The following is a 15,385-nucleotide window of genomic DNA, read 5'->3' on the forward strand; positions in this document are numbered from 1 at the left end:
ATTCCTAGCCCACTTCCCCGCGGGCCTCCCGCACCCGCACGCGTTCTGTTCCGGCGTTTTCCTCGCTTAACGAATCTCCCACCTCGTCCCGATGTTCAAAACACCCAGTGAGGCTGCGTGGGAGTTTCTGCAGAAAGGTTCCTCTGTCTGCTCTGTGTTCCACAGATGAGAAGGGTTCCCACGGGTCTCTCTTGAGAGACACCTTTGATTTCAGATACCTTGAAAACCAGCAGATTTCACGCTGCCACGTTTTCCTTCTCAACCTCACCCCCCACTGGTCGCACAAAGGCGAAGGGCTGAGCGCAGAGCCCCACAGTGCCCATCTCCAGAGGCTCCAATGGGAGCTGACTTTGGGAGAGGGAAAGAGAAGAGACCAGGGCGCCCTTGGGGACTCGGGCTCGGTGGAGGCCCTGGGGCGACGACCCGCTTTTAGGTCGCATTTTGGAGAAGCCAGGTGGAATTGTTTTTCCTTTAGATCCTACCCCTCTCCTTAAATATACTTTAAAATGGAGCTCACTGAAGCCTCTGAGATGATGGGTGAGACAAAGACTTCATTTCTGGTTTTCAGTGGGAGGGCGGGCGGAGAGACGCTTCAGAGGTGTTTCCATAACAGATGCTCCTCGTCTCCAAGACTTCACGTTGCAAAACTGGAGTGGGGCCCAAGAGTGTCCTGAGTCCTAAGGGAAGGCGGACGGACAAACACGAAAGGGAAATGTGCACTTGACGGTATTTGTGAGAAAGACCTGGGGGATTTTAGCTGATTGTTCAACAGGAGTGAACTGTGTAATGTGAATTTTACAGGGAGAGCAAATGGATGTTCAGGGTGTGTTGATAAAGAGCACGCTATCTCGATTTGCCACTGGTGAGTCTACTCTTCCCCTCCTCAGGCCTTTGGAGGGGACTGTGCTCTGTTCTGGGCACTGCTAGATGAAAGGGGCTCACTGGAGAGACATGGACCAGGGGGACTGAAAACCATACCTGGAGGGGTGCCCAAAGGCCCTGGGCTCTGTGGCCTGGAGAAGTGAAGACTTGGGGGGAAGGCTGGATGATATAGCTCCCTTCGGCTGTTTGAAGAGCAGTTGGTGGTACAGGGAGTAGATGGATTTGAAATCGGTGAGGAGGTAAGCTGTGGGGAGGCACATTATGGCTGAGTGTAAGGGAAAACCCAGGTGACCCACCTGGGCAGTGAGGAGTCCTGAGTTATTCTGGAGTTATTCAAGCTAAGGCTGGATGACCGCTTGACAGTGATGTGAGTGAGTGTATCTGGGCTTCTTGCTCTCTCTGTGCTTTACACTCTTAACTTTTTAAAACTTTAGATGTAATAACTTCAGACAAATTGAGAAAAAAATTTCTAAAACTCACAAGTCATATGTTTAGAGTTCAGTTAATCTCACAGAGTGTACCTATATAACTGGCAATCAGACCAAGAAAGAGAACATAACCAGTACCCCTGAAACCCTCGTGACCCCAAGGACAACCATTATCCAAACTTCTAACACCGTAGATTAGTTTTGCCTGGTTTTGACCTTTCTGGAAGTAGAACTATCCACGGTGTACTGATTTTGTAACCGGTTTCTCTCACTCAGTCTTATGCTTGTGGGATTCTTTCACACTGTTGCGCATAGTTGTTCCTTTTTGCTTCTACGTAGAATTCTATCGTATGTAAATATATCAAGTTTATTTATCCAGCCTCCTGCCAATGAGCAGGGCAATTCGTGCTTTGGGGTTGTCACGAATGGAGTTGCCGTGAGCATCCCTGTGCGTGTCTTTTGGTGAACAGATGTACATTTCTGGTGGGTAAATACATAGACGTAGGATGGCTAGGTAATAGGAAATGCATGTTCAACTTGATCAGATACCGCCAAATAGTTTTGTAAAGAAGTCCCAAAGAGGATTTTCAAAGGCCTGAGACACAGTGAAAGAGTGCTCCATGTTGCTAGTCATCGGAAAAATACAGATTAGAACCACAGTGCCATACCACTATTACATATCCGACGGCCGAGATGAACAAGACAGAAAATAACAAATGTCGACCAGGCGAAGCAGTCAGAATGCTCACATTTTTTTTGTTACTCCGACCCACAATAAGGAATGTATTTACATTACAACCAAGTACACTCCCATATGTAACCGAAACCAAAGTTTCAAGTAAAAATACTTAACTTTACTATGTGTTTTGTACTCTGATCTTTTCTACCCTATTCTTTTTTTCTTTAAAAAAAAAAAACGAGGTGTGACTCACTAAATTTATTTCACCACCTAATGGGTCACACATGGAAAAACCCTGTAATCATATATCATAACTGATGTCTCGGATTCTTCCTAACTCACAGCTAAGTAAGATCGGTTTATAAACATGTATTCAAAATGTGAGAGCCCAGTACAGACCGGGCACTGTGCTCAATGCTAAGGATGAAACAATGAATGAGACTGGGTTTCTGTCTTCTCAGTGTCTATAATTCGAATAGAGGCTGAGGCAGACACGTGCGTTGGCTGCTCTGAGAGCACCGTGGAGGAACACAACTTGGGGGATTCAAAGAATAGAAATTAACTATGAAGCTACCATTTATTAAGCTCGCATTCTTTAGCTTATATGTTAATCCCTTTACCTACTCGATCCGCTCAGTCTTCATACCCTGTGAGGTTTGAGGTAAATCTAATTCCCAAAACTGCTTGTAATCGCTTCATTTGTGTATCGTAGGTAACTCCAGCCCGGCTGGTTCTTCATCACATTTCCTCCTCTCTACTGTATCTCTTACAAGGATCCTTGTGATTACATTGGGCTCACCAGATAATCCAGGATAATCTCCCCATCTCAAAATCCTTAATCACATCTGGAAGTCTCTTTTGCCATATAAAGTGACGTATTCACAGGTCCCAGATATTTGGACGGCCATTATCCAGCCTATACCACCCTGTTAAAGGCTGGGAAAATCATTACTGATTCTCTTCCCCCTATCGGGGGAAATGTTCTTGTTTCCAGCACATGGGAAAGCTGAATAAACGGTCAGGTGATTCACATATGAGCCTTCTACGATTTTCCTGAACAAATTACTCAAGAAAAAGTGAACTTGAACTATTTAAGAGCTACCTAATAAGATTGAACATTAGGAAAAGACAAATTAATTAGTCTGTTTTGTTTTGTTTTGTTTTATATTAACCCGTAATTCAATTTAATACAAGCATTAATTGTATTTGCCTGCTGCTGCTGTAAAAGTTTGGCGAAGGGAAGTAACATCCAAGAAAAACTGTGGGTTGGTCTCAAAATTAAAGAATTTTTATTTTGTTTCTCCCCTCCCACATAGCCTTCCCCTAGGACAAGGTACCCCTTTACTACAGTTAAATTGCACTTAAAAGATCCCCATTGATAACTTACTTGCATTTTTTCTGCTCAATATTAAGTCTTAGGCTAGAGGAAGCAAGAACGTTTATTTCTCTTTGAATTTATGGTGAGTCAGCAGAGTCCCATTTACCACTGCATAGTGACAACCAGAGATGGAATTTCCCCCCAATTTATAGATGTGGCAGCTGAGGCTAGGGAGGCTGAGTAAGCATTGGACCTTGAAGATCTGGTTGATTTCAATATCTTTGCTAACAGCCGTGCTCCTGGTTTGCATATGGCACTTTTTATTAGGGAAATGCTCCTTTTCATAATTCTGTTATTGAGACATCTTTGGACATTGAATTTCCCGTTTAACATTCAGCACTTCTAGCAATTAATTTTCTGCATTCGGGGAAGGAAAATCTCTGCCTTCACTACTCTGATCGACTTTTAAGTAGGCCCACACTCAGATTTTGGCTTGAGGAATTTGTCTCAAAGTAGATCAGTGCTTTCACCCCCACTTATTTCACACATAGTAGATTAGACTAGAGCTCCCCCCGCCCCCTTTCTTTTTTAACCTGTTAAAGCTGCATTGAAAATACCAGAAGACTGGGAAGGGGTCGGTTTTGTCTCTGAAAGGATAAATCAGCTGAACCTCTGCCATCACAGTGCCCTCTCCGGGTGACTCTGGGACAATCTACACGTGGCGGTGTGGAGCATCCATTCATTCAGTGGACGCCCTTGGACACCACAATAGACACTGATGCTAATTTATAAGTAAAATCCCAAACAGGGCTCAGAACAGTCCACGAGTTGTCTCTGGCAAAAATTCAAATAGCGTTTAAAGTTAGAAGAAAGTCCAGAATAAGAGAGATGTCACGATGACCTAAGGTGGCTCTCTCCAGTTCTATTTTAAGACATTTAAAGGCACTGAGGACTTGTCGTCCTCTGTCTCAGAACATCTTCTGAGTTCTGTGTTTGGCAAGCGAGCGTGATCTGAACTTGCTTTTTTTCTTCCTCATGGCTAAAGCACTTCATTAGTCATACGCTATTTATAATAATAGTAATAATAATAACAACATAATTTCATAGCATTTTAATAGTTTCTAATATAATTTCTCTTCATCTATCTTATGATTTCCAGTCCCTTTCTCTTTGATCCACTCTGCAGAAAATGTTTTCTCCCTTGGCTTCTCCAAGGCCATCTGTGACAGGAGGTAACCTACAACTGGTGTCTTCTCATCATGGCCACGGTGGAAAGGGTGTAAAGAAGCAGTAACTGCTGACATATAGAAAACGTTGATTGACAAGGAAAACCGAATGATTTCTAGCTTTTCACATAATCGAAGAATATATTTATTTTCCATTTTAATAATGTAGGATATAATTATTCTAAATGTAGAATAGCATGTCATGTGGAAGGATAATACCTTATTTAATCATTCCCCTATATTACGGCCTTTAGGTTTCCAATTCTTATTATAAATAATACTTGATAAACATAAACATCTAGCCACATAAAACATGTTTCGTAGGATTTTTTTTTAAATGATAAATGGTCAGAAGTAGAATAACTATGGCAAATACTTCTAGTTCTTGAAAATACACTGTAAATTGCTTAGGGTTTAGGCTCATAGAACTCATAATAACATAGAGAATATTTCATTCAATTTAAATATCTTTTTCAAGACCTGAGTCCCTACATTGCAGAAGGGGAAACAGAGGCACACACACACTGACATGAAGTGGCACGTACTAGGATATCCTAGAAGAATCTGCAGCAACACTCAACTTAACCCCTCTCTGGGGTAAAATGCTTCGCTGTGGCTATTAATCTCTGTTCCTATTGTGAAGTGTTTCCTGAAATGATAATAAACAAAATTTTTAAAGAAAAATTTAATATAAGAAAGTAAAAGTAGATATAAATTACATAAAAATATGCACACATAGTAAGATGATGGACAACACCCTTTATACCCTGCTTTAAAACTAAGTCGATACATGTTTTTATAACAGGAAGAAATTTACATTTATGTCTACCAAGTGACAACATGTGAAGTTTGGAATTGAGTTGGTTTTTGAAAGATTCTTCTGTTCATTACTTTGAGGTTTCCAAGTTATTTGTACCTTGGGAGCTGCATGATTGACAGCAGACCTGAGGAGCTGGCTCTGGGGTGTCACCTTACTCACCCTGAGCTAAAATTATTGTGCATGGGCCTGAATACGCCCATCATTCCCACCTACACACCTAGCCCTGCCTTTGCCAGGCTAACTGTTTATCCTTCAGAGCTTAGTTTCAGCATTACCTCCTTTTGGAAATATTTTTGGAACTTAGTTCTGGGTGTTTTTTGTAGCCAGAGCACGCTCTACTTTCTCTGTTATAGTATGCAGCTAACTGGTTGACTTGGTATTTTCCATATTCTGAGTTTATTGGAAGAAAGGACGGTCTTTTGTCTTTAAAGCTTCCGCTTTTTACATTGCTTCTAGAGCTCATCAAATCTCCAGTTAAGATCTTTCCATAGAACATTCCTTGCAGGCCCATGCGAATATTTGTTTGGTAGGTTGTGGAATGCATATAGAGGTTGTTAGCGCTTAATGCCGTTATACGTTCAAATTGTGCTTATTCGTTTCAGAAACATTCATCAAATGCCCGCTATGATCTTGACTTCTGGGTGCATAATAGTGAGCGATATAAAAATCCCGCCGTCGAGGTGGTGACATTCTAGAGCGGTCACCAGGCGTGAGTGTGCATTACTGTTGCACCTGGAACTCATAGTTTACGTCAGTGCGTCATGAGCACAGCCATCCTTTAGAGCTCAGCGGTACTGCAGACTCTCCACCCACATGATCCTCCACTCTAAAACTGTACTTCCTGAGCGCAAGGTCAGGTCCCCCATCTCTTCATTCTTCCTGAGCGTTCGGTTTACCACGGCACTTACCCCGGTCCCTCCACTTCTCTGTGTCTTCCAGGCCACCTGCTCTGTGTTCATGCCCTTGCTGAGCCCGGGTCAGCTACTTGAATCGTTCCCAGCTCTGCGTTACACTATCTTCCTGCCTTATCGATCCCCAACCTTTGGTGACCCTCAGTCATTTTTATTATCCACTAGGATTCCGTAAACTTGGTTTTAGTATGCCGTAAAACCACACTGAGAAGAAAGACGCCACATTCATTGTTTCTAATCTCAGGCACAGTCTGTAACGTTGTTAAGACATTCCTCCTTCCGCTCTCATCCGCCTCCTCATCTTCCCCTAAATGGATTCCTCAAAACCTTTGACTTCTATGATATACGTAAAGTCAAGGTACAAAATTATATGTTCAGTGTTATTTCCATTTTGTAGCATTCACGCAGGCATATGAACTGAAGAACAACTCACAGTAAATGCATAAAAATCTTTATCAATGTTACCTTTAGGTGGTAGCATTTTTTTATTATTTTTATTTTTCTTCATGCACTTTTTTTTCCGTTTCAAAATTTCTAGGAAAAAAAGCACGTATTTCTTTTAAAATCATGAAAAACAGATATCATCAAGAAAGGAAACAGGACAAGATCATGTGACTAAAAAGGCAGGTGAAAACAGAAAAAAAAATTATCTAGCTCTTGAAGTTCGGCCTTGGGCTCTGAGGTAGACTGAGCCCACTGCCTCGGCATACCCAGCGCCCCATGCATTGTGGCTGTTAGTGAAAACCGAGGTCTACAAACTGCATTGCCAGGACCAAAAGGGAAAAGCATCAGGGACGTTTTAGAAGTGGGTAGGAGCCCGTGTACCATCCCCAGGGGATGTGACTGAATCCGAAGCAGATTATTTAAACATCTCTTTTGAAAGGATGCTATCAGTGTCTTGGCTGATTCAGGGCACGGAGAGGAGAATTTATTAGATATTTGGACTTCTGATAAACTCACAGGGCAAAGTGAGGAAAACAAGTTACCTTTTTACAGGATTAAGTGGTTTTAGTGCAGGGTATAAAACTGGAAGTTGTTGCAGATGCACGAGACGCTTGCAGCTCCCTGTGGCTATTGCGGACTTAGCGTTCCAGAACACTGCCTCCCAGGGTTCCATTTGGCGAAGGTCAGTCTCAGTGAATAGACCCTGTTGAGTGAAGGGAATAATTGCAGGCTGTAGTGGAGAAAAGCGGGTGTTACCGTGTTGCTGCCAAACCAGTCCACACTTAGTCGGCGCACAGAGGGAGACTCACAAGATGTGCTCTCTCTGTCCCGAGAGGCCTTGCCGATTAAGCAGTCTAGCTTGCAATTTCATAATGATAGGTCTTGAGATGAGGACAAAATTATACTCTCGCTGTATGTATTATATGATAGTCTTGTGCTCTGCATCTGTGACTTCTACCCTATTTTGCATTTGAATATACGTTTTTGCAGTTCCGGTGCCAAATTGGGGGAGATGTATCTGGCAATATTTGGAATGTAGAAGATAGACTCAGTGTCTTTCTTGGCAAGAGAAAAAAGGACCTGAGGAGAAGTCTCAGGGCTTATTCACTAGTGGTCTTTCCCTTTGTGATTGTGTTTGTTTCTGTCACCTCTCCTGCCTGTCAGTTTATTCTCTTGGTCTGTTAGAGACAATGCCACGTGTGACCACAGAGGAGGGTCAAGGAAGGCATGGCTATTTCGAGAAATTTGGGTAGAGAAAATAACGGATGACTCACTTTTCAAGATAGGATCTATATAAGAAGTCATGCTTGCCACTTCCCTTTTAGGATTTTAATCACTTGTCACATGGCTTCTGTTCTACCAGTACACACATACTCAGGGTGAGCCATGTCCATCGGGGGTGAGCGAATGTCCCGAAAGACAAATTCGTGTCAGGATTTGAGTCTAAATCTCACCTCCTTCCCACAGTAGCGCTACCCACCCTTCCTGTCTCCTCACTTTCTCAGGAATCGTTTCCCTGGAGTCGAGGCAGGTACGAAGGGGGCTCACTTACCCAGTAAATATGGGGGTACAAATAGGGTGGACAGTAAAGATTTGGAGTCAGACAGATGTAGTTTTTAAGTTTCTGAGCCCACTAGCCAACGAGCTGTATAATCTTGGGCAAATTAACCTTATCCTTCTGGACCTCTTGAAGTAAAATTGAGGTTACAGAACCTGTTTTCTAGGATTTTGTAAGGATTGAATGAGGTAATGCCTGGGAAGTATCGGGCACTCTAAATTGTGGTGGCAGCATTGGTGGTGGGTGTCTAAATAATGATGATGGCCATTTAAGGTTCGCGTTGAGGAATATTTCAGTGTTAGAACACGTGACGAACTATAAAGCTATACACAGGCAGTCCAGAGATTGATGTCTTTGTTTCTAAGTTGGCACTATTTGCACAACTCTACCATTTCAAAATTATTAGGGCCCAAACTTTACATATTAAAGAAAGTAGGCCACTGTTCTTCTCCTTCAGGCCCTTTTATATCTGCAGGGGTTGAGGGTGGATACAAATTGAAAATATGAAAAATAGGTCTTTGAACATTAGAAAGATTTCTTTCATTTGAACCAGATTCTAGGAACTTATGTCAAATGAGCTTTAAGAATATGGGAATTAGAATGTGTGTTTCGGTTCAGTGTCTAGTAGTGGGGGGACCCCAATAAACAGCAAACATCAGCGACCTTCCTGTCATTCTACAGACCCCGCCCCTGTTTGAGAAGGTCATTCTGAACCTAATCCCCTATATATTTCCTCTTTTATCGAGGGCGTTCATTAGAAGAGCAATGCATATCATGTCAAAAAATTTTTTAAATAAGAATTAATCTTTTTGTATAAAAATAGTAATTAAAAAAAAGAAAATACTGACTTCTAGTCTCTACTATTCTAAACATCCAGCCTTTTTACTTCTCCAGATTCTCTGCTGATCTGTATCTGCAGGCGTTTTTACGATAGTGCAAGTTAGTCCTGATCTTTTCTTGCTGACGTTATTTTAAATCATATTTGGGGGTTCTAAGGGATTAGATAAAGCTACAGTGTTTGAGGTGGGATGTGCAAATCAGGAAATGGCTTCTCCCTTGACTGCCCTGAATAGTGCTCCTTGAGAGTTAGAGTTTGGGGAGGGTTTGGAAGGGGCAGTTAAAAAGGAAGTTGGAAGGGGTCCTGGGGGTCGTCTATGCTTACTCTGGTGGGAGGGCACAAAATGAAAGTCCTTGAACACACTCTTGATTCTCCTATTTTGGGGCCTTCGTCATATTTTCTTATGTATTCATACCCATCCTTCGAGGCCTAGATTCCATGTTCTCTGTTTTCTGTAGATTTCCTAGACTCCCCAACCCATAAGGACAAGTGTATGTATATGATCGCCCTGGGGAGGGGGCCTGAGAAATAACCGCCCCTTTGGGAGTTTGGACACTCATGTGGGAAGAAATAGCCCTGGGTTAATTATCTTAATAGGTGAGACTGAGAAGGAAGAAATAATGGGGCCTGGACAGACAGCAGCCCTTTAGAAATAATTCGGGAGTGACGTTGGCCCTGGGGTTTCTCGTACTGCTCAGAGACTTGTTGCACAGGCTGCTTTGTAATTGTAAAGTTGTATGATCGCCACCTGGCTATCGACTGAGAAAATTATTGGAAGAAATGATCATAGCACAATTTGACAGCATCAGAGTATCACCGTGTAGCAGATGGCTTTGAGAGGAGCAATCATTTTCTGACCACTCCCAACCTAACCACCCTGGAAAACTGTAGGAAGAGCTAGTAATATGGAATATTGAATGTTGATGCATTGTTTGAGTCCAGTGTCTTCATCACTCCTTATGAGCAAATCAAGAAAACATGGGTACCAAAGTACCATATACTTGAATATAATAATAAAATAAAATTTAAAAAGCGTGTGTACTCTACCATGCAGAAGTTAAGTGAGCGAACAGCTGGTGGATGGGTTGTACTGGGAAAATGCTTTGTTCTTCAAATTCAGCAGGAGAGTGTCTTGGTAAAAATTAATAGATGTAATTTTAGTGGAATTGGTATCGGTACAGATAGATTGATGAGGTAGGGAGAAAAGGATAAGGCTCATTGAGGGAAAATACAGTTAGTTTATACAGGAAAACAACATTTAAGGCGAAGGCACCCCAGGGGGAAAAATCATACATGCGCATCTGTGCAGGGAAACTGTGAGTGCCCTGGCGAACCACACGCCCGCTGTGGACTCGTGTGAAAAAAAGAAATCGAGAAACACTTGGATTTGAGAAACTAGGACAAAGGATATACAAGTTATTTCCAGACGGGTAATACAGAAGAATTACATGTGTTATGCTTCGTGTGTGTGATTTTTGTGTGGGGGTGGGGCGAGCTCAGAGTCTGTCCCTGGCATACTCCAGTTCTCTCTGCATTTTATCAGATGTCGTCACAATTTGCAGTCCCCTAGACATGTGCCCTGTGTTTCTTCGCTACGAGCCCTTCCCCAGGGGGAGCATCAGATTCCTTACCAGCCTTTAGGAACAGCTGAGTGAACCCCACTCTCTGGCAATAAGAGGGAACTTGAGCTGTTAATAGAGTTTAAGTGATTTTTTTACAAATCTCCTGAGACTACAGTAAACCCATTAACTCAGTACCCATCCAAAGTGACCTCCGTACCCCTCCAGTTATCGATTCACGCAGGGCAGGCAGCTAGCTCAGAGTGGGGGTGGGTAGGGTGGAGAAGGTGACGTATCTCGTGGGGCCGACATACATGGCGTCGTTGTAACCTGCTCCTGATCTAGAATGTGGAATCTTCGGAGCAAGGAGGATTGAATGAGATCATGTGTGGAAATTTCTTTGGATCCTTGGAAAGTATTAAAATGGATTTTATGGTTAAGCATCTATTAGAATAGAATTGCATAATTATTACAAGGAACCTTAGAAATTCATGCACCTCTTTTATAAATATTTGAGGAAACTGAAGCCCAGAGAGGTCAAAGTGACTTACTTATAAGCCAGTTAGTAGCTATCGCAGATTAATGAATTATGTGCTGAAACCAATAGGTTACTCCAGACTGTGTCTTAAAGCGGAAATGAAATTCTGTCTGCACTTGACCTATACCAGGGTAACAGCCTCTGAGACCTATAAGGAATCAGGCCAGTATCCTAAACAAGTGTATGAGCTGGGACCACAAGGACAGGGAGTGACCGGGACGGTGGCCAACTGGGAACGTACACGCGTTCCATTTAAAGGCTGCAAGATTTCCCTCATGTGCGAACACAGGCCCAGTGTTGACCCATCCATTTTCCAAGAGAAGTTAGAAGTGGGTCAGCTTTACATTAACCAGGTAAAAGATGTCGGATGGACTGAACTTGGCCCGAGGAACAACCGTCCTTCTGGTGGCAAGTGCAGTCACCTGGGTCTGCAGGCAGATCATGAAGCAATCTAACCAATGCGTGAATAGCAGCAGCTACGTATAAGTTTTTAACCCCATAAAGTTTTCAAGATATTGTTCTGGCTGATACTTTCTACATCCTGCCCCTACTTTATCTCAACAGAGGGGAATCCATAAGTAGTACATTCGTCTCTTCCACTGTCCACTCTCAGTGAAAGTTTTTAATGAGACGTGGAAGGGGAAAGAGGCAGAGGGCCTGAAAGAACCACAAGTTGGTGATCTGCTTTTGAATAATAAAGAATTGCCACATGGTGGGTGTAGACCAATGTGCCCTATCTGGAACTAATTAAGTGAAGATTTATGCCAAGATCCAGCCCTGAGGCAGAGAAGAAAGAAAATCAACGATTTCTAAGTAAATGCCAGGCTGTCCTCTGCTTCCCTGTGAATGTCTTCTGGCTTTCCAAATCTGTTTATAGAATTGTTTTTGAAATGACTAACTGGGAATACCCAAAGTTTAAGGAATAAGCTTAATGTTGAAAGCATCTCTCTGTGGGATCGGTACATTCATCTCTGTTTCTGCCCTTCCCACCCAGCCGGTCTGTTGTCAAAACAGTAGCCAGTCCTTTAAAAACATTCATCACTCAGTCCATCTCTCTTTCTGACTCACAAGACTCAAGTGGCTAAATGCCTCTCAGTGTCCCAAAAGGCTTTATACAATCTGCCCCCTGCCCAGCCTTCCATTTACTCCCCTGACTTCACCCCACTACTACCCACCACTTGCTCATTCTGCCTAGCCACACCGGTTTCCTTTCTGTTCCAAAAATGCTCTGGCATGCTCGCTCCTGAGAGCCTTTGCGTTTGATGTTCTCTGCTTAGAAGACTCTTTCCCCAGATACCATCATGGCTACCCTTGGTGCTTTTCAGAGAAACCTTGCCTGCTGAAAATTGCCATCCCCCCACCCCCCATCCCTATCCCTCCAGCGCCCCCAATCCCATTCCTGAATTGAATTTTTTATAGTACTTGTCCTTGGTTGCTACATTTTATTTATTGGTTTTCCCTTACTGTCAATTCCATGAGTGCAGGCATTATTGTCTGTTTTGTTCACTGCCACATTCACGGAGTTAAAGCGCTGCCTTAAAACAGAAGAGGTCTTTGATAAGTATTTGTTAATACATTTTGAGATTTTATTCCCCCTCGTGTGCCAGGAATGGTGATCTTCACCGTGCTGGATAAATACACCTCTTGCTACTGCATCGTGGTTTGTTTTTTTTTTCTATTAATAGACTTTGTCTGTTTTCCAAGTTTTCTATGTCAATTCTACTTCCTAAACACATCTTGAGGTTTTTTGCTTCTCTCCATCGCCATCGTCTTTCGCCTTAGTTACAGCCATCAGAAGCTCTTGCCTTCCCCATCCACCCTTGTTCCCTCCACACAGTCGCACTCGGCAGCCAGAATGATCTATCTAAAATCCAGATCTGGTCATTTACCATTCATTTCCTCATTTAAAATCCATTGCCCGTCTCATAAAACTCAATATCCTTACGCCATCCCACAAGGCCGTGCGTGATCTGGATGCAACATTGCCTTTTTCTGTTCCTCTTACAGGCTGATTTCCTTCCCAGCTCTGGGTCTTTGCTCTTCCCTGATGATGGAATACCCTTCTGTTCCTACTTTTCACTTGGTTGACATTCTCTTCATCTCAGTTTAAATGCCCCTTTCTCTGAGTCTCTCTAGTCATGAAGATACTCTGCGTTTTCCTTCATAGCATTTACCACATGGTAATGCAATACTTGGGGAAGTGTTTTTTAATTACTACCTCTGTATGTGCTCACTGAGGATCAGAGCCCTTCCTGTGGGGTTTGTCTTTGTATCTCCAGCACTTAACACCGTCCCTGTTACGTAGTAAGAGCTTAATGAATAGTTGTGAAGAAAAAAATGAAAATGGAGTGTAGGTGTCTTGCACCCCAAGGATCAGGGGCCACTTGGGGGTGGTTATCTCATTAAGTATTTGTTTCTCTCCACAGAGATTATTTTGCGGAGGATGACGGGGAGATGATACCCAGAACAAGTCAAGCGGCAGGTAAGGAGGCCGTGGGGCTTTGCCTCGCTGAATTCTTGGTTTCCTGCTAATTATAAATCCCTCGACTCATCGACCCTTTAAATTCATCATGGCAATGTCCTCAGACTTTTTGTGAATTTCCAAATATGCACATACCACAGTAGCATGTAATTCCCCATCTTCCCGGCACAATGCAGGAAATCATAACTAAAATACTTATGTAAACTCTTCATACTTTTAATGATTCTGTAATTGCAGGATTCAGGTCACTTGCAAAATGATTGAAATGGATTCTGCTACTAAAATGAAATCTCTGCTGCGATTTACCGTGAAAATGGACATAATAATAGTGTCAACCTCATAAGTGAGATTGAGAAGATCTTAATACATAGTTTGTGACGGAATAAGTACCCAGCAAATATTATTATTAACCTATTCATAATAATATTATACCATTACTGCCCTAATATTAGCCAGGGATCTACCTAAATTATAAAACCAAAGTGAAGATAACTCTCTTTTGGGGACGATTTTTCACAAAAACTTTTAATCACTTAAGGGTTTTACTTACTTTGCTAAATAAGCAATGTGCCTTTTTCAAGCTAGTCTTGAAGCACAGATGGTTCATATGCGCAATGTAGAAAAAAGTTTATAATTTAATGTGTCGAGGACTTTGGAGTCACATAAAATTAGCATTTGTAATTGTGTCTGTTAAATCTACAAATTCCTAGGATCTATCATACTCACTTTAGCATCAAGATCCTACATTTTGAGGTAAAAATCGAAAGACTAGGGCAAAAATGGAAGGGGAATAGAAAAAATGCCAAGTACAGGTGAGATATTAGGTTGGGTATTTTTATTTATTATTTCATTTAATCCAAATCCAAAGCTCTGTCAGGTAAGTATTTTTATGTCCATTTTTACAGAGGCAATGAAACTCAGCAAAATTAAGAAGTTTGCCTAAATCCCCACAATTAGCAAGCGATCAGGATTTATATCCCTGCTCCCAAAGCTCTTCTCACCCCTCTAATCTAACTGTAGCGTGTTGTTCTATTTTATTAAATTTCCTTCCATTTAATAGCTGATTTAATTTCACCTAAATGTGGAAGAAATCATTCTTCCTAACTTCTTTTAATTGAAGCATTTGCATTTACTTAGAAATAATCAGAATATCAACGAAAGAGATGCAATGTTATTATTGCTACTATTTATTATTATTATTATTATTATTATTATTATTATTATTATTATTATTGTTAATCTGCAACCACAGAGTGGCATACAATTAACAGAGAACAATTATTTTGTACAAGCTGAATCTCAGACAATAGAAGATGGAAAAAATACCACCACTGTCTCTAATTTGTGCTGGGCACCAATAAAAGCTGCTTTAAATTTCTGTGCTAATGTAAACCCCCATCCTCTGCCAGGCAAGGTGAGTGGGTACTGAAGACACCATGAAGGACAGGGCCAGCTCTCTAAAAACACACTAGACAGTATGTTAATTTTACAAAAATGGAAAACACTGCACAGTGCCCAGTTTAAAAACGAATCATGTGGCCTTAAATTTCACTTTTTCCCCCTTTAAAATCAGTAGTGCAATGGGGAGTTAAATACTCTTAAACAAGAAAAAACTGCCCTGGAACCACCTTATTTATCATCATTGTTTCTTCTTCATCATCTTCATCTTTCACTATCATCTTTCTGATCCTTTTGGTCTTCC

General features: G+C 41.9%; 1 protein-coding gene across 1 annotated transcript in view; it reads left to right on the top strand.

The window, feature by feature from the left end:
- The window catches only part of PDE4DIP (phosphodiesterase 4D interacting protein), a 179,228-nt gene that overhangs the window by 32,535 nt on the left and 131,308 nt on the right, over positions 1 to 15,385 (top strand). The window contains exon 2 of the mRNA XM_039841359.1: positions 13,628 to 13,683. Coding sequence (XP_039697293.1) covers positions 13,628 to 13,683 — 56 coding nt within the window. The remainder of the gene's footprint in view (positions 1 to 13,627; positions 13,684 to 15,385) is intronic.

Source organism: Pteropus medius, unplaced genomic scaffold (genome assembly GCF_902729225.1).
Source record: "Pteropus medius unplaced genomic scaffold, Ma_sr-lr_union100, whole genome shotgun sequence".
NCBI classification, from domain to species: domain Eukaryota; kingdom Metazoa; phylum Chordata; class Mammalia; order Chiroptera; family Pteropodidae; genus Pteropus; species Pteropus medius.